Raw genomic sequence first — 20,923 nt, forward strand, 5'->3', positions numbered from 1 at the left:
TGAATGTGACCTTTTCTTCCTCTAAGAATTAATTTGCAGAGAATACGTTACAATTTATTAGAGATAAACATATCATTCTTCTACCTTAATGTTACAATCAAATCACAAAATGTACTTCCACATTAATATTACAATCAAGTCATAAAATATTGAGGTTAAATTACACCTTTTTCGTGTACGCTTCTTGCTTTTAGAGCTCGAAGGAAGATATACAATGATGAAGTTTCAAAGTCTATGTCATAATTCGTGTTGAAAGTGGTATTTGCATTTGCGGTGATCATATTTAAATATCAGGTTGAATGTGAAGAAGGTCAAGGTAAATAAATTGTAGAGTTACTGTGTTATTTTTTACTCATGTTACAGTATAGATTTTGCTGTATTTTATTTTATTATGAATTATATATTTTTAATTATTTTTTTATAAATTTAAAAGTTTTTTTATTTATTTATTTTATTAGAAATTTCTATAATTATTATATTTTATTCAAATTTATTTATTTTTTAGGATTTTGTAATATATTTATTACTAATATAAATCAATATAGAATAATGATACAATATAATAATAATTTCTCATTTTTTATCTATATATTTAATTTTTTTATCGGCTCTTATTTATGAATATTCATATTGATATTATTTGTCTATAAACTTAATCTAGTTTATTTGAATCTACATTCAACATAATCTTTTAAATATAATTATGTTACAAAATATTGCTTAGTATTTTGTTATGTATACATGGCTCATGTTTGATCTCTGCATGACTAGGGTACATAAAATGCTTTGGAAAAACCACCAAGAAATTTTATTCCATTCTGATATGATGTGATATAAATTTAGAAGATAATTGCAAACAATTCGAAGAATATGTGATCTAAAGTTTTAACATGAGGTATATGGATTAGACTTTAGTGAGCCATTATGCATAGGATTTGAATAACGTCTCATGGACATCATTGTAAAATATATATATATGAAACATTTGTCTTAAAACCTAAAGTAATATATAGATCAAACCTTTAGCCATTGAACATAGAATTTAAATTAACGCTTATACGCACCATTATAAAATATATAATCTATAAAACGTTAGTGTAATGAAACCATTAATCTATGGCTGGACTGGAGGGAGGACACACTGCAACTAGGGTTCCGACAAAGTTCTGAGACATAGAAGCCGAGGACGGCTTTGCAGACTGAGAAGGTCTGACATCCAGCACAAGCAAAATACCTCTGATCGCAGGCAGTCGTTCATGGAAATACCCCAGGGGGGGGGGGGCCAATGCCCTCCCCTCAGGCATCAGATGCGCCGCCACAGCATCCTGGATCCATCATATTTGGATCGATACGCGCGGATAAGGAAGCGGAATCGGCAATGCAACAGAACAGGAAAAAAGACAAAACTGTACCCAATGACAAGAAGGCTGAAAATCCAGAAGGAGGAGACAAGACAGAGAATCAAACCAAGGTTACTTCAAAAACCTGCAGGCCAATAGCAGAGGAAAGACCCAGGATAGAACTGCCCAGTCAGAAGATCAATGAGAAAATACAGTACATGACAGATCATGCTCTCATAGGAAAGTTCATAGGAATGTGGCCAACCGAAAAAGCGCTGCGTGGATGGATCTCGGCAAAGTGGAAACCCAAGGGAGACATTACGCTGCAGCTAGGACCGAAGGGCTTTTTTACTGCCATATTCTACTGCCTAGAAGATAAGTTCAGAATTCTAACCCAAGGCCCTTATTTCTTTAACTCAGCGGGCTTGTACCTGAGAGAATGGATTGCAAGATTCAATCCGGACAAGGAAGACCTCACCTGGGCACCTGTCTGGATCAGAATGTACTCATTACCTGTAGAATACTGGGATGAAGGGACACTCAAGGATATTGGAAATGGATTGGGGGAATACATCAAAGTGGCCGAAGAAACCAAGCTAAGAAGATACACTTCTTATGCCAGAATATGCGTCTTCATGCGCCTAGACAAAGCGCTCCCTGATTCGGTAAGTCTTTCTCATGACGATTATGATTGGATTCAACCTTTAGATTATGAACATGTACCATTTAGATGCCGCAAATGCCATGCTCATGGGCATCTTTTCAGGGATTGCCCGTTAAATATATCAGCCCCTGCATCCAAACCTTTAGATCCCTCTGATAAAGCAGCGCAGGATGGATTTACCAAAGTCTCTGCCCGAAAACGAGCTTACAAAAAGCCTGCTCCTGGGAAAAAACCGCAGCAAAACCCTGGATCCGCTCCTTCCTCGAGTAATAGCTATCAATTACTAGCCAACATTCCTGAGGAAATCCCCTCAAGCTCAAAGCCAGACGCGACTCAGCTCTCCATCCCCATCATCTCCAATCCATCTAGCTCAACCCAGGCTTCTCTAAACCCAACGGACAAAATGGCTCACCCCTTGGAGAATCAAAAAGACAGCTCCGGAAAAGAGAATGAAATGGAAGTAGACAGAACTTTGAATCAGATCATCCTCCTAGAAGAAACATCCGCAGAGAAAAGTCATCCGCAAATCATGGAAGAAGATACTGAAAATTTTGATATGGAAGGGTTGGACCTGCTGGAGCTCGAGCAAGCATGCAAAAAGAAAAACTACGATCAAATTCCAGAGATGCAACTCAAAAAACTGGAAATAGTACTATCGAAGGTTTACCAACAGAAACAATTAGGAATCCAACCAAGTAGCACTTGGGATGGGAGCCTACCTCCAAGAGACTTCAAAAAGAGAGGGAGAAGAACGGATCTCCAGAGAACAATAGAAGTAGGAAAAATCCTGGTGGATTCGGGTAGGTATGCAAAACTGACGAAGTACTATAAACCCTTTAGTACCAGTGAATCATGAAGCTCACCTCATGGAATTTAAGGGGGCTCAATAGCCCAGGGAAACTCAGAACTCTAAAAAACATGTTAAAAATGGAGAAACCGCATATGTGCTTTCTTCAAGAAACTAAATGTAACAGCATCACTCTAAGCAGCATCCTCAATAGAGCATGGCCAGGATGCCAATCAGCAGCAGTCGATGCAGAAGGAGCTTCAGGGGGACTAGCTATAGTCTGGAACCCACAGCTGATCACTCTCCAGAATATTCACGCCTCCCACAATTTTATTCAGGCTAATTTCCACTTCATAGGAACTAACATTCACGGCACCCTCACCAATGTTTACTTCCCTCAGGAGGCTGGAAACAAAATAGCACTGCTCAACACTATAGAGGCGCTTAGTTTAAGCAGAACGCACCCGCTATGGATCATCGGAGGGGACTTTAATATGATCACCAAGCTGGAGGAAAAACAGGGAGGACGAATCAGGTTGGACCAGGAAAATATCCTCTTCAAAAATTTCATACAAAACAATGCTCTCATCGACTTACAATACTGCAATGGCACTCATACATGGAGCAATCGCAGAGCCGGAAAGTATCGAATTGCCTCCAAGTTAGATAGATTCCTCATAACAGAAAATTCAATTCATATGGGAGGAGATATTGCAACTGTGATACTCCCTTACTCTGGATCGGACCACTGGCCTATATCCCTCCAATGGCAACGGCCCGGCAACACAAACAAGCGACCATTCCGCTTTGAGGAGTGTTGGCTCACACATCCTGCCTTCAAGGACTTCGTCAAATCAGTATGGAGAAACTACCACCCTCCGGCCGGATCTAAAATGTTCCAATTTCAACAGAAACTCAAACATCTAAAAATTCAAATAAAAAATTGGAACCAAGAGATATTTGGCAACATCCAAAAGGAGCAACAATCTCTAAATAAGGAAATGGCAGAGCTTCAGCAACACATCATAGATAAGGGACACACCGATTGGACCTTAGAACAGGAACAACGAATAAATACTCAACTGGAGGAGCGAAGAAAGCAAGAGGAAATTCAATGGAGACAAAAATCCAGAATAAGATGGTTAAAAGAGGGGGAAAGAAATACCAAATTCTTCCATCGAACAACAGTCCAAAGACGAATGCACAACAATATAACCTTCATTCAGAAACAAGAAGGAACTAGAGTGGAAAAGCATGAAGAAATCGAGGAGGAACTTCTTCAACACTTCAAACAGGTGCTGAGTGAGCCTAAGATAAACAGAAACCCTGCCATTGAAAAAATCACCCAACAGATTCCAAAAATAATAACTGAAGAACATAATAAGCTCCTCCTTCGCCCCATTCTTTTTCAGGAGGTCGACACAGCTATGCATCAGCTCAAAGAAGGAAAGGCACCAGGGCCAGATGGATTCTCATCTACCTTCTATCACAAATTCTGGGAGATAATAAAAGATGAGGTATGGCAAGTGGTGGAGGAATCTCGAGCAATGCACTGGATTCTCCCGGCCCTCAACGCAACATTCATAGCGCTAATCCCAAAGGAAGAGATTTCTAATACTCCGAACAAATTCCGTCCGATAGCGCTATGTAATGTTATATACAAAATTATCTCCAAAGTTGTTGCTAACAGGCTAAAACCGCTCCTGCCTCTTCTAATATCACCGGAACAGTCAGGCTACGTAGAAGGAAGGCAGATCCTCGATGGAATTATCCTCACGCATGAAGTAATCCACACCCTCAAGAATCACAAACAGGCAGGTATGCTACTGAAGCTTGATCTTTCAAAAGCTTTTGATAAACTAAGTTGGAATTACATGGGAAAAATGTTAACTGCTTTTGGTTTCTCTTCCATGTGGGTGAGGTGGATAATGAGTCTTATCTCCTCCTCTTTTTTCTCCATTCTTGTCAATGGCTTTCCCTCCAAACCCTTCAGTCCAACTAGAGGAATTAGGCAGGGCGATCCCCTGTCCCCTTTCTTATTTGTCCTAATGGCTGAAGGGCTAGGAAGGATTATCAACTCTGCTCTTGACACTCATCAGCTTAAGGGTCTATCCATCCATGGTACTCCAGCTATATCCCACCAGCAATTTGTAGATGACAATATGCTGTTTGGATATCCGTCAGTTCAGGAAGCCTCCCGTTTCAAATCTCTCCTCAATGACTTTTCCGAAGCCTCTGGCACAAGTGTTAACAATGCTAAATCCCAAATCTTCTTCTTTCACACAGCTCCGGTGGTGCAGCGAGCAATAGCATGCATTCTTGGTTTCCCTATTGACTCTCTTCCCTCAAAATATCTCGGAGCCCCTCTTATATCCTCTGCCTTAAAGCATTCCTCCTGGCGCTCCTTAATTGAGAAGCTGGATTCACGTCTTAATTTGTGGACGCATCGATCCCTCAACACTGCAAGCAGGGTGGTGCTCATAAAAGCGGTGCTTCAGGCAATGCCATTATACTTATTCTCAATTCTTGCAGCGCCAAAATGGGCAATAAAAAGAATAAAGGATCTACAACGCAACTTCTTATGGGGAAGCATAGCCACCAATCGAAAATGGGCTCTGATAAACTGGACAACGGTTTGCACGCCTAAAGATAAAGGGGGCATCGGACTAAGGGATCCAACTCACAGTAATGCAATAATGGGGGCCAAACTCTGGTGGCAATGGCTCTCCAACAATGACAAGCCGTGGGCCAAAATATGGACAGCTAAATACGCAAATCACAGACCTCAACAGGAGCTTATAAGACTTATTCCCAATGCAAAAGGTTCCCTCATCTGGACTGCAGCCAAACAACATTACAAGTTGATACAAGATCACCATTTTTGGGAAATAAGAAACGGTGAAACAACACGCTTTTGGACGGATGCCTGGAATCAAATGACAAAGCTTAGCAACTCTCTTCACCCGCTACCATCCAACATTAGGGAGGAACACCTGCAGCAAACAGTTAGCCAGCACTGGAACCAAGAGAGTCAACAAGGGTACATGCAATGGATTCAAAGCGAAAGGATACTAAGAAACACAGATTGCCTTCTCAAAGAGAATCTGGAAAGGGAGCTCCAACAAAGAAGCATAAGACATTCAGAAGACAAAGATATTCTAAGATGGGGTTATAGGCCAAAAGGTACCTTTACAACATCAGAAGCTTACAAAATAATTAACTCCAATCCATCTCCCAAGGATGAACTGTGGGGAAAAATCTGGGATTCAGGCTTATGGCCTAAAGTTTCTCTCCTTCTCTGGATTACTGGACATAAAAAAATTCTAACATGGGACAGGCTAAGAAAAAGGAACTATCACGGTCCATCAATATGTGTCAATTGTAAGGCCCAGGAGGAAACCTTGCAGCATCTGTTTGACTCCTGCACTCTAGCCAATCAACTCTGGGAGAAGATAAGCTTCAGATGTCAGAGAAGAGGTCGAGTACCTGAGGATATCATAAACACTCTTCGACTATGGAATAAGAACCCTTACAAAAGCGGTATTCTCAACCATATTTGGAAAATAATACCAGGTTTGTTAGTTTGGGGAATCTGGAAAGAAAGGAACAAACAAATCTTCAAAGATCAAAACTCTCCCTTAGAGCACATATGGAGCAGATTCTGTTCAAACATAAAAGAAACGTTACTGCTACAAACCTGGACAAAGGAGGACCTTCCTACACTCGACAACGAGAGAGCCATCTTGGAAAACTGGAACATTCAATTCCATAGCGCAGCACTCAGCAATGCCCCGCGGAACGTCAATTCAAATAAAGTTTCATGGATTGCTCCACCGGAGAATACATTCAAGCTAAATTTTGATGGTGCCTCAAAGGGCAACCCGGGAAAGGCAGGTTTTGGGGGAATATTTAGGAATCATACAGGAGAGCCCAAACTGATTTATTTTGGAAACATTGGATGGGATACCAATAACTCAGCGGAAATGGAAGGCTTATGGCAAGGACTCCTTTTAGCAAGAACACACAACTATCTTCCTCTGGAAGTAGAAGGAGACTCTCAAATCCTCATTACCATGGTCAAACAACTCCTTAATGGTTCTCATGCGAGCAAGACAGTGAAGAGTTGGAGATTGGAAGCCAGATTAGAAGCAATTGAAATTGAGCTTCTTAACATCAGAGCAATAATCTTTAATCACGTTAAAAGGGATGGCAACAGAGTAGCCGACATCCTAGCCAATGCGGGGGTTGAAAGCAATCACACCTTACACACAGGACCAATAAACATAATACCAAATAATGAAAAAATTCAGGAATGCAATCAGCTGGTCCGAGAAGAAGCCACTACCCCGGATGCGGGTGCCAGGGAAGATAATGACGATGGGACTGCCCAGGAAACTGCATGACTGGCACATGGCCAGCATGCGAGCTGGACAGATTCGCAGGTGGTGGAATCAGGTCAGGCAGGTGAACGCCTGCGCGATGGTTAATGAGGCAGGACTTTGCGCGGATAGCATTAAAAAACAGCTCGTCACCGCTCGCTTGAAAGGACTCCGGTCTGAGATTACTTGGTTGGACAGAGTAATGGAGGGGGAGTCTCGAGGGCTCGGTTTTCAGTTAATAAATATCCATAATCTCGTCTCGCTGAACCAGAGCCAAATTCTGTATGGTATATCCGGGAGATGGGAGAAAGACTGGCTTTGGGGCTGTTCTGTCGTTGAAGGGAGATGTCATTCTACGACTGAGGCCAGCATCATTTCTTGTGGCAACACCAAGGGTAAAGCTCGTTCAGCCGCTGGTGACATTGCTTACGCTGTGACAGTTTATCACCTCAAGATGACGAAGCCTCGTCAATGTTTACTGAGCCGCAGAGGCTCTGGTCGCGGTAATCCGGCGAGACCTCCAGCTGAAACGGAATCCATTCATTCTCCAGCGCAATTAAGGGGATCAACACGCTTGCTCATCCCAAGTCAATTCATGGATTCGAACACTCAGGAATCAGACAACTCCTCGGCTTTTGGCTCAGCAACTTTTTCTTTCAACTGCTCACTCCTGCACCCGCGTATAACGGCCCATGTGTCTGTTCTTTTCACAGAGGAAGCTCAGAATGAGGGCGAATCCAGCGCTCCTATCCCCCAATCTGAGGAAGTCCACAATCTCAGTTTTCCTCAGCCATCCTCTGAAATTTCTCAAGGGCAGGCCCAGCCAGCCAGTGCCATCAATTTCAGGCCAGAGGCGAATGCTCAGCCAAATCTGCAGGTACCAGAAGTGGGCTGGTGTAGAATTGTAGAGGAAAAGCCGCCCGAGTAACCCGAGTAACAGCCCTCCAAGTTTTGTTTTGAATGCTCACGGCAATGACGGAAAAGCGAACCAATGGTTCGGTATGCAGATATCTGAACATGTTTTGGTACCTGTCCTATTGTCTATTGTCTGGTCTGTTGTGTGTCTATTGTATGGCGATAATGCTTGTGTCTGGTCTGTTGTGTGTTTAAGGTGTGGCGATAATGCCTGTGTCGTGCAATACTCTGTTTCCGGCACCATCCTGTTTTCCCCTGCGCGGGTTATAAGTTTCAAGCTCTCCACTGTAGAAACTGTCATGAACAATCAGCCTTTCTCAAAGGCCTGAAGTTTTTTTGCTCGGCAAAGTTGTAACAGGGCTCTTTTTGTACATAATAGATTAATCTTATTTAGCAAAAAAAAAAACCATTAATCTATAAAACATCAGTGTAATGAAACCATTATATTACTTTTTAGGCTTTTTGGGTAAACATCTTTGTTGATTTTTTTTCATATCTAGTAAATATTTCTGGGAAACTTGTAGTTTTAATTTGTTGGGTCTACATGATGTGAGCGTTTTGATGATTTTTATTGAATTCACATCAAAATTGAAAAATTATAACTTTAAATTATTAAGACTTCACAATTTAAATATTTTAAATATGGTTCATAATATTTAATTCACTAATACATTAAAAATTACCATTTAAATAATAAAAAAATACAATCTCAGGTTACCAAATTTTTAAATCTTGAAATGTTAAGCAACGTTAGTAAGCACTGTTTGACAGTTGTATAACATATGTAGGGTTGTACAGATCTCCTTAACATTGTAAAATCTCAAATTTTACCACCAATCTCGCTATCCGTGGAAATGAAATTGTCAACCATGAACAAGAAATAGTACTTAATAAAACCGCGAAGGGCAACCAATTACAGGGAATTGGACCCACGGATTACAGAGGCTGCCGTAAGTTTTGATAGACACGAAGGCGATAAATTTATTAGTATGTCCACGCGGAAACGTTGGAGAGTCTTTTATATGGTAGGTGAAAGAAGATTCTACGTAATCATTTGACATTGTACTCCCTTTTCTATTAATTAATTGCCATCCTCGGCCATATTAATTAAGGGAATCCGCTAATGGAGGATCAAGAAACAATACGGTAAACCTATTTCTATAAATTGATGTGTAAGGTTGTAGGATAAGGTTGGGAAGATTCCGCAGTTATCGGGATCCTCGGTCATATTGACCATAACAATCAAGGGGTCCGCTAATGGAGGACCAAGAAACAATACAATAAAGCTACCTCTATAACCGATAAGATTTGGATGATTCAGCGGTTATAATTTTACTGTGCATACACCATTGTAGTTGCATGCAGATATTTTCCACCGTTATCCCATCGAACATAGGTCAATTTTGATGATGTCTACACTTTTTGAACGGGATCATGTAGAAGCCCCAAAACTTCTTCCATTGGCTTGAATATTCTCTCATCGATTTTATGATGATTCGGATATCAGCGTAGAAATCTTGGCCATCTACATTGGCTTAAAGCCCGTTGACCTACGTGAAAATTTTGCAAAAAATTGCTCGCGCCTTCCCTTCAGAGTTTAATGGACTGAAATAGAACATTTCTTCTAATGAACATTAATTTGTTTTATGTTTTTGGTTTTTATTGGTTTGGAATTTGATTAGGGTTTAAAGAGAACATTTATCTGGATTAGGCGTGAAAATGGTTTTTATTGGTTTGGAATTTGATTAGAATTTAAAGAGAACATTTATCTGGACTAGGCGTGATTCATTTTCATTTTGTGAATTATTTTAACTAAAATTTAACTGTTTTATGTGCAGGTTTTCTTTGCAATTTGAAATAATAAGATACATTTTTTTTATTAATATTTTAATTAAAATATATTTTAAGAAAAATATTTTTCATTAATATTTATAGTTAAAATATATTTTTTAATGTATAAAAAGATTATTGGTAATTTAATCAATATAAATTTAATAATTTAAATTTATCAATTTATACAAAAATATTAATAAAAAAAATTTGTGATATTTGTCTGTATTTTCCTTATTTTACTTACTAACTATTTTAAAATTTGTATATTTTACTTAATTTTTAGAACCATGGATTTGTTAAGTGATTTAAAAGGTTATTTAATATAAATTTAGAACTTTTTAACTCATTTATCAAATTGATTGTTCTCTATATATATATAGAATTGCCAATTTGATGAGTTAAAAAATTCTCCCTAACTATTTAGAGAACCTTTTCACTCATTTATCAAATTGACCTTTATAAAAACAAGCAAAATGTGCTGATCTTAAAATGGTTAGTAAGTAAAAAAAGGAAAATACCCACAAATATCCATGAAATTTAATAGTGTAATATAATCGTTTTTTTTACTTATAATTCATCTAAGTTTATATATTTAAATTGCTAGACACACACACAGATAATATTTTAGATATAACCAATTCCAAATAAAATTGAAAAAAATAAAATAAAATAATTCAACTATAGAATGTCCCCCCTAAAGTTGAGACTCCAAAATAAGTATAGACTTGCTCACAATGGATTTTTGAATGTATTACGAAAATTCAATCTCTTTATTTGCCTACATTAAGCAATCCTACAATGTGCACACTTAAGCCTAAAGCCTAATATATTAAAGCTTAAAGATTGAGACTCATGTGGCATGCCCACACCCTTGAGCCATTGGTACGTTATATAAAACATTAATTTAGAGGATAGAGCAATCAAAATGAAGGGTTTTGTAGTTGCCTATAAAAATAATAGAATTAAATTTTCTTGTTTGTCTTGGTGAAATAGTTATTTTCTATTTGATATTGAGAGTCTCTATGTAGTTACTTTAGTATTATCATGTTGTTGATAGATCTTGGTTTTATAAAATAGATGCTTTTATAGTTTGATTTAAAAAAAGATATATTTCATGGTTGGATATTGAAGTATCAATTGTTTGGTTTCCATTGCTGTGAGCATTCAATGCATTTATATGTGGATTAGAATGCAAGTAGGTTTAGGTCTTGTGGGGACTTATGGGACACTACCCTCTTTACTTATTGAAAACATATGATTTTTTCAAAATACTTGTCTTGTATAGGTTCAATCTTATTTTATTATCTATAAAATCTTCTTTCCAAGTGATTCATCATGTGCAAAATTAAGATTGATTGTTCATTTTCAAAATACATTATAATTAATAGATTTAACTAACATGATTTGTAAAATCTTTAAACAAGGATGATATAAAATTTTAGTTTTTTATACTAATTTTATAATGAACCTACACATTATTACATATATTTAATCTTATATAAATATTATATTTTTATTTATAATTCTATTTTGTTGAATAGTATTTATTGTAAAATTAAAAATATAATATATTTTAACAACACAATTGATATGTAAGAAAAAAATATTTTAATATTCACAACAAAAAATAGCAAAACATATATATATATAAACATAGTAATTTTTGAAAAAACTATGTAATTTGACCAATAAAAATACTCACTAAATTCAAAAAATATTTTAATATTTACAACAAAAAAGTAGCAAAACATATATATATATATATATATACATAGTAATTTTTAAAAAAACTATGTAATTTGACCAATAAGAATACTCACTAAATTTATATTGTCGATGTTTTCCTTGTTCAAAGTTATCAAGGAACCTCTATATATATAACATGGTAATTTTGGAAAAAAAATTATATAATTTGACGAATAAGAACACCCACCAAATTTATATCTTAGATGTTTTTTTTGCTTAAAATCATGAAGACAACTAATATTTATAGAGCTATAATTCAATTAATACATAGAGACAATATATATCCCTCATTGGATTTGATATTTAGCTAAATCCAATTATTAAAATATATTATTCTATGCATTAATAAAACTATAACTCCACCAATATTAATAACAGTTTATGAATGTTGTACACATAAAATCAATTTAACAGTAAAACCGTACGGGACTGGGCTCCAGAAAATGGTCTGTCGGGTGACGAACCAAACGAAAGATTAGAAACTTCTGAATTATGAAATCCACCTAAACTCCACGTTAACCACAAGATTAACTCGTAGCACGACAACGGACGTCCTCTTTTCACATTACTTCTGCATAATTTAGTTGACACTTCTGGTTGATATGGTAGGCATTGGCCCACATGTATCCACTCCTTATAAAAGTTTTATGTTTGGTCTGGGAAGAACCGCGACGCTCCTCTCGTTTCATCCGAGTTATCAAATCCTACCATGAGCGATTCAGCATTTCAGATTACAGGGCAGCGCCCTGCTTCGCTTCTTGAGAGAAGACAAGGAAAGTCCTCAGCTGAACACATGTGCCTCCACATGCCTCAACCAAACTCTCTGCCAAAGTTAGAGACTGTTTCGAGTCGCAAGCGGCTGACGCGGAAGGAGAGAAAAGGAGGCCCCAAAAGTAGAGTCGATTTAGAATTGCAAGAGCTAAAAGGTCTTATCGAGCTTGGCTTCGAGTTCAGAAAGGACAAGTTGACCCCGCGACTACTGAGTCTTCTTCCTGGATTGAAGCGATTATCCGACCATGAAAATTGCACCAAGAATTTAGGGTTTCAAGAATCGCCTTTGGAAAACTGGGAACTGCCAAACCCAAATACAGCAGATATGGATATGAAAGAACATCTCAAGCTGTGGGCTCGTTCTGTAGCTTCAACACTGAAGCGCTCTGGCTAGCTGAAAGTCAACACTTCTGTCTAAAACACAACCATTGTATTTCACTTGATCTTCTGCGACTGGTAGAGAAAGGGAACGGTTCGGCCAATTTCACAAGGCTTGTGACTCTCCCGGTGTGAAGAAAACTCAGATCCCGGTGGTACTTCCAACCAGGGATATTCGCAGCCATGATTTAATTATATTGGATGGTTGAAATGATGTGATTATATCGAGGACATTAACTTGATATTCTAGGAAATTTTGGTGTCCATCACACTCTTGTTTGGTGATGCACAATATCTGATAATAGGACATCTTTCCCGCCTTGTAATGGGACATTTTTTTCGCTAATAACAGTCAACTTGTAACTGTTTCTTCTTAGCCTACAGGTTTCTCCGAGTACTGTGTCGGTGTGTCTGCAGTGTCAAAAGAAAATCCAACTTCTGAGTTTTTTTAAATCGTCCATATACGTTATAAATTTGTTATATATTTTCGTTATTACACCTTATAAATACGTTATATATGTTTTCAAGTTGGTTTATGATACTATACTATACTGTAAATGTATTTTACTGTTCTTATCTAATAAATTAAAATCCAATCGCCCTATTAATATTAGTATTTATGGATACATATAAATAATCATTCCCACTTCATAAACCACTCAAACCTGTACTTGGGGGAAAAACTCAAACCTGTGTATCATTAACAACTGAAACCTGTATTGGTCATTATGTGAATTGTTTGTTTTTTTTTCCTTTGACCCAAAGAACCTAGTAGACTGCTTGACAGGTAACTATCAGTAAGTCTATGTCCTCTTTCTTTTACGACGGTTGACTTCTTTTAGGACGCTTGACAGGTAATTATCAGTAAGTTTATGTTCTCTTTCCATTAGGCCGGGGGGCCGGGTTATAGCAGAGATTTGAATCTTTCAATTTTTTAGATTAACTAATGGAATCGCTACCAAAATTTTATGTAAATTGTTTTAATTAACAATTTTTTTTGTTTTTTATATGCATTTTAAGACAAATAATCAATTCAATATCTATAATTTAGATGTAAATAAAATTTAACTACCAATCATATACGTACATTACTTATAAAAGACCAATAATTATATCCAATCATACCCTTTAACAGTTAAGAAATAATTAATTTCTTCGTATAGTCATATGGTAATTATTAAATAATTGACTTTTTAGTATCATAATTTTATATATATATATGATTTTTTAGATAATATTTTAACATTTCTAATATGGTTGGATTTTTCCAGTGATTTAAATAATAATAATGATGATGATGATGATATTAAATTATATTATTCAAAAATTAATATTAAGCACAAAAAATATAATTATTTTATTCAATCATTTATTTTTAAATAATATTATTATTTAAATGATTAAAATATAGTTTAGATGATATAACCAATTACTTCAATTTTATTTAAAAAAAATAGATTTTTTTAGAATTATTTTAAAAAGATTAATCTACATCTTTCAAATTTGGAATAAATTATATTTTAAATTTAGAATTTTTTTTTGTTTACGTGGACTTATTTTCAAATGAAATTTTTGAAAACCTTTTATTAAATATTTCATTTCTAAAAATTAGATTTTTCAATTTTTATAATTAAATATTTAAAGTTAAAATTAAAATTATTTGGATAAATTTATTTTACCAATTAGACAATGAGGAATAGGGTATGATAATATGGTGTTTTAGGAAGTTTGTAATTAAATTAAGAATAATAATAAGATATATTATTGTTTTAAGTGTGACTTTTTGAAAAGTTTTATTATTTCTTTACGATCTAATTTGTCTAAAATCTATTAGGGATTCATTTAAATCACAAGTTTGATATGTGAACTGTTCACAATTGAAGTATCCATCAAGTTTCTAAGGGTGTTGAATCTATATATGTAGTGGAAAAACTAGTTTAGACAACACAAATCAAAATTTTAATCGGCAGAAAACTCCAAAATGTGTACTTAAATAGTACTCCCTCCATTGTTTCATTGTTCCAACAATGGTGATACGTTAAATCATGCTCCAAATGGGGCTATATATTGCACATGCACCCTTGTTTTAACAACAAAAGTGATTCTTTCATGTCTTTCTTATTAATATGTCCACCTGTAAAAGCTTCTTTCGCCATACTTATTTTTATCCAAGGGTTGGAGGAGTCTTTTAATCACTACAATTCAAAATATTCTAAAATTGATAGTCATATTTTAAACTCAAAATATTTACTTTTAAAGTTGTAATATATTTTAAGTTATTTAGTTTTAAAATTGTGTCTTATTTTAAATTATATTATAAGGCATTTTGAAATAGTGATTAAACTTATAATTATAAGTAAAAAAAGTTATAAGGAAAATGTTCTATAACTTATAAATAAATAAGTAAATCAAATTCCCATTAAAAAGTTAAAAAATTCCAAAATATAGATGAATTAAACATAAAACATATTGGTAAAACACTCTAAGAGTATATAACTATGTGTTAGATGTGATGTCACATAAATCCTATGTATTGCTAATAATAAATAGAATTAATCCCTGTCAAGCAAAGTAGGGGTCCACCTTATTTGCAAATTTCACCATATATCCCCACGAATAAAAAGGAGAAATATAGCGATTAAGGATTTCACTAAAGGCTGATAAACATCCAATACATCAAAGCTCTTTCCTGTAAACTAATGATTATTAACGTGTGTTAGTATTTTAGATACAGATGGGCAGTTGATGCATACACCATTGGACATACGTTATAAAGGTTTTCCTCAATTAGTTTTTTTTAATATATGTCAATATTGTTAATTTTTAGTATAGACATTCTTCACGTTCCTTTCGGGTCTCATTATGCCGAAACCCCAAGTCGCCTTAACATGATTGAGATGTCGGTGTAGAAATTTCGGATATCTGCATTGAGTGAAGCGCGTTGTCAGGGTGCAACCTACACGAAGGTATTATATATATTTCCCGGCCCTTCTTTTCTCAGCTCTCCGGATTGTGAAAATAATGTGTATCAATGGTGGTCCAGCTAGTGGTGTTACGGATGACCCAACCAAATGGAACAGAGAAAATAAACTCTTAATGATGAAGGCCACATAAAGTCTACCTTAACGACAACATGAACTCGTAGAACGACAATGACCATGTTCTTTTCACATTTCTATTTTACATTATTTTTATTTTACGCCTTCGTCTATGTAGTAGGCACTAGCCCACACGTATTCAATCTGGATTCCACTGGTGCTTCTACACTGTAGGGGAAGAATCACGACTCTGCTGGCTCTTCTTCTCGTTTCATCCGAGTTATCTTATTCCATCACAATCATTTCATCAGAATTAAATTATTCAAGCACGAGCGATCCAGAACTTTGAACCTACCAGCCCCGTGTTTCCCTTATGAAATAAGCCAAGGAAAGTCTTCATCTCATCGTATGTGCATTGACCTACCTCAACCAAACGCTTTGTCCCAAGTTCGACTGGAAGGCGCTGCTTCGCCATAGAATTGGAACAAAAGAGGCCCTGTAAGTCCTCCGCCTGCGGATGGCAGTTGACGTACTGTCAAGGTGGCGACAGAGTTTTACTGTGAAAAGCTAACCTCGGAAAGGTGCAACACCAGACGTTGTATGCTGGAATCTAATGGATAGAGTACTAAACTATCCGGGTTGCCTTTATACATGTTCGGACACCTCGGGTCCTCGCTATGGTTTGCATACTAAGGGGTGAATCATCCCATAGTCAAAGGAGTTGCCTTTGGAAAAATTGAAACACAACCACGGGGGCCCACCTACCCGGGGTGGGGTTCTCGAACCTGTCTCAGTCTCAGGTTCTTGTCCCCAAGTACGGGAACTTTTCAGAAGAATGCATAAGAACTAGGATCTTTTATGAAAAACCCGGTTTTTATTAAAAAAAATTAGTTTCTTTTGTCTTGTACAAAGATGATGGGTACTTGCAACCCCAAAATAGGGTTTTTTTGGGGTTCATTTTTGTTTATTTTCAAAATTTTAAATAATTTAACGGGCTTCTCTAATATTTCAAGTAGCTAGTTCTTCATCTTGGGAGAAGAATTGGAGTACTTATGTCTTTATCTATTCAGTAAAGAGAAACAAGTTGGGCTCAAAGAAGGAAAAGAGCTTAGTGCACATTCATAGCACACTTCATCTCATATCTCGAAAAGACCCTTGGTACAAGTAGGGTTCTTTCAAGAGATGGGACCAATACATAGATGAGGTTATGTATGTGGACAAGGAGATACAACTAAATGGCCTTATTGAGCTACCTCCAGTTGTTATGGATGAGCAAGAGCCTCAAGATGAGAGTGATTCCTACCTAGAGAGCATGCTAACTGAAGATCTGAGTGATGTTGATGACATGGATGCTGATTACATGGCTTGAGGAAGGCATTGTTCACTATTAGCTATATTTATTTTAGTATTTTAAAATTTCCTAGTTCATATTTGGAGATGCCTTAAGGCAAACTTTGGATGTAGTATGACAATGGACATTGATGATGATTCTTATTAATATGTGAACTCCAATTCGTAGTTGGTATCCAACTAGAAATTTTAAAATTTCAATGTGAATGTTGAATGTTCAACTATGTGCATGTTTAAATCTTTAAAGTTTTAATCATAAATATTTTAGTTTTCTTGTTTAAAATTGAAAAATATACAAATTCATATATATATATATATATATATATATATATATATATATATATATATATATAAGAACCCATGCACCCCGTTTAAAAAAATGGCATACTTGTCACCTTCCCTAAACCCTTGTTTCCTGGCAACATAGGGGCCAACTAAGCACAATTAAGGGAACCTCGGCTCGGTAGGATAGATGGACCAAGTAAAGTGGGACAACTAGGTAGCCCTGGCATGATTTGGGATGACTTGATGGAAAAATTGTTGAGAAGTCATCAAAATGAAGCAAGATGATGGATAATATTTTGGGTTTACCTTAGAGTGAAGGGAGTTGCAAGTGCATATATTATAAGAGAAAATATGTCATTCCAAAAGTTTTGAAGTTGCAAGATGGAAGCAAAGATGGAAGCTTGTCCTTGCTCGAAGGGTTGAATTGATGGTTTTTGTAAGTGGCTTGCCATATGTTTGCATTGTGTAACTATAGTATGGAGATGAGCCACATGAAAAATGTCCATGCTCCTATGTTGTAGTTATAACATATTTCTTTAACTCCAACACACCTACCTTGGGTGCCACCCATCCTTGGGTTTCTTTACATGTATATGTGTGTTGTGGTTGCTTTACTTCGTTGGATGTTATTATTCTTTGTGTTCATTAAATTATACTATTAGCTAAGTATTGCTAGAATGTTTTAAAATTATGGCTAAATTTATGCCTATTCTTGGACGGATTAAGATGTGTTGGACATGGCTATGCATATAATTATTGCATCTTAAAATTAATATGTGAGTATATTTTAGGTTAAGTGGTGTAGTCTAATTATAATAGGCATTGGTCAAGCCACTTGAGGCAAGGCAATGCCACACAATTGGAGATGATGAAAAGAAAAAATTTGGGGAAGTCGTTTAAGTCTTCAACAATTTTTATTAGAGCTCAACTTCTTTGTGAAGTTGATCTTAGATGTTTTTTGGATGATATACATTATGTTTTAGAAGAAAGTAGTAAGTTGGGTGGTGGTTTAACTTGTTGAAGAAATACTTGCAATTTCCCTTTGGCTAATAAGTCACTGGAAAGGTTCAAGTGCTCATTGAAACAACATCTAACACATATGTTGGAGCAACCCCCTCAAGAGTGGTTGTTTGGAATAGTGCCAACAATAATTTGAGGTTGGGTTCATCGTGGTCATCTTTTAAGACCATGTTGAATGTGAAGGAAGGTCAAGCTATAGAAATTGTAGAGTTACTGTGTTATTTTGTACTCATGATAAGGAATAGATTTTGGGCTATTTTGTTTTATTATAAATTACAAACCTATAAGTACTTTTCTTATAAATTGAAAAGCTTCCTAATGTATCTTTCCTTTATTAGAAGCTTCCATAATTATTGCATTTTACTTAAATTTATTCAAATCTACGTTCAACGAAGTCTTTTATATACAACTATGTTACAAAAAAATTATACAAATAAGTATTTCTATAAAGTTTAGATAAAACATATACATGAACATGTATAAACTAATTCTTAATCCAATGGACTAGAGAACACCCACAAACACTTAGTAGAGAGGAAACATTGTCACTCAATCTACATAGATTTATTAGTATTGTGTTCTCTTGGATAAAATTGTGTTGCTTAGCATTTTGTTATGTATGCATGGCCCGTGTTTGAACTATGCATGACTAGTGTGCACCCTAAAATATTTTATTACAAAATTGACTTAAAATGCTTTGAAAAAATCACGAAACAATTTTCTTCATTTATTATATGATGTGATAGAAATTTAGAAAATGATTACAAACCATTCGAAGAATATATAATCCAATTTTTTCAATGTGTTAAACTTAAAATGGTATATGGATTAGCTTTTAATTAGCCATTATACATAGAATTTGAATAACGTCTCATGGACAACATTGTAAAACATATGTATAAAACATTTGTCTTAAAACCTAATGTAGTATATGGATAAACCTTTAGCCATTGAATATAGAATTTGAATTAAGACTTCTAAGCACCGTTATAAAATATATAATCAATAAACATTAGTGTAATGAAATCATTATAGTATTTTTTAGTTTTTTTTTTGGGTAAACATCTTTGTCTAGTTTTCTTGATATCTAGTAAAAAAAATTGGGAAACTTGTAGTTTTAACTTGTTGGGTCTAACAAGATTTGAGCGTTTTGGTGATTTTTGTTGAATTTGACTAAAAATTATGAAAATTGTAACTTTATGTCATTGGGTATTTACAATTTAAATACTTTAAAAAAAATTCATAATAATTAATTCATTAATATATTAAAAATTGCAATTTAAATAATATAAAAGTACAATCTCACTGAAAATTAGGTTACCAAATTCTTAAATCTTAAATCAATCCTCTGACCAAAATGCTTGAAATGTTAAGAAAGGTTAGTAAGCAATGTTGGATAGTGGTACAACATATGTTTGGTTGTACAGATCTCCTTACATTGTAAAATCTCAAATTTTACTACCAATCTCGCTATCTGTGGAAATGAAATTGTCAACCATGAACAAGAAATATCACGCTTTTTGTGATAAACTTGTACCTAATAAAACATCGCGAAAGGCAACTAGTTACAGGAAATTTGACCCAAGGATTATAGAGGCTCCTGTAAATTTTGATAGACATGAAGGCGATTAAATTTATTAGTATGTCCACACGGAAACGTTGGAGAGTCTTTTATATGGTAGGTGAAAGAAGATTCTACGTAATCACTTAAGACATTGTACCTCCCCTTCTATTAATTAATGACCATCTTCAACCATATTGACGATAATAATTAAGGGAGTCAGCTAATGGAGAATCAAGAAACAATACGGTACACATATTTCTATAAATTTTTGTGCAACGTTGTAAGATAAGATTGGGAAGATTCGGATTTGGAATTTGGAGAGATTCAAGGTTTAGGAGGTATGCAACTTGAATGAGGATCAAAGTTGATGCTAGGGTTTTGCATTAGGGTTCCATGGCAGGATGTGCAGGGGGGAGCGCCGCTCCCTCCTACAGTCAGGGAGTCACAGAAGGAGGCAAGGAAGCAGGAAGGAAGCATTTCAAAAAACTGTTGAGAAAGATTTTAGAAGCAAGAGGGAAGGAGACAGTTGAAAGAAAGGAATCCCAGGATTAGGAAGGGAATCAACAGGAAACAAGTAAAGAAAAGGAGAAGGGAGGCAGAAGTGGAAAAACAACTTCCACAAGAACTACAGAGTTTGCAAACCTAAATCGAGCATCATTCCCCGGGTTGTATTCAGTGATCTTGCGATTCAAGCGCACAGGGACCATATGAAATAACATGCGATCTTTTGTAAGTTCATGGGGTTATGGCCAACGAAGAGGGCTTTACACATCTAGATTAGGAGCCATTGGAAGCCAAAGGGAGAAATACATTTACATCTGGGTTCTAAGGGCTTCTTCACGGTGGTGTTCAC

General features: G+C 35.7%; 2 protein-coding genes across 2 annotated transcripts; both read left to right on the forward strand.

Annotated features, from left to right (window-relative positions):
* Positions 1-2,931: 2,931 nt before the first annotated feature.
* LOC149193079 (uncharacterized) lies at positions 2,932-7,194 on the forward strand. Its single transcript, XM_089407202.1, has 2 exons — positions 2,932-3,648; positions 4,204-7,194. The coding sequence occupies exons 1-2, from the start codon at positions 2,932-2,934 to the stop codon at positions 7,192-7,194; spliced, it is 3,708 nt and encodes a 1,235-aa protein (XP_089263328.1).
* Positions 7,195-12,343: 5,149 nt separating this feature from the next.
* Positions 12,344-13,022, forward strand: LOC149193080 (uncharacterized). Its single transcript, XM_089406532.1, has one exon. It carries the CDS (start codon positions 12,374-12,376, stop codon positions 12,827-12,829), a length of 456 nt encoding a protein of 151 aa, XP_089262658.1. The 5' UTR covers positions 12,344-12,373; the 3' UTR covers positions 12,830-13,022.
* Positions 13,023-20,923: the final 7,901 nt, after the last annotated feature.

This window comes from Pinus tabuliformis, chromosome 2_2 (assembly GCF_031772625.1).
Source record: "Pinus tabuliformis cultivar Carrire ecotype Pingquan chromosome 2_2, CPIR1, whole genome shotgun sequence".
NCBI classification, from domain to species: Eukaryota; Viridiplantae; Streptophyta; class Pinopsida; order Pinales; family Pinaceae; genus Pinus; species Pinus tabuliformis.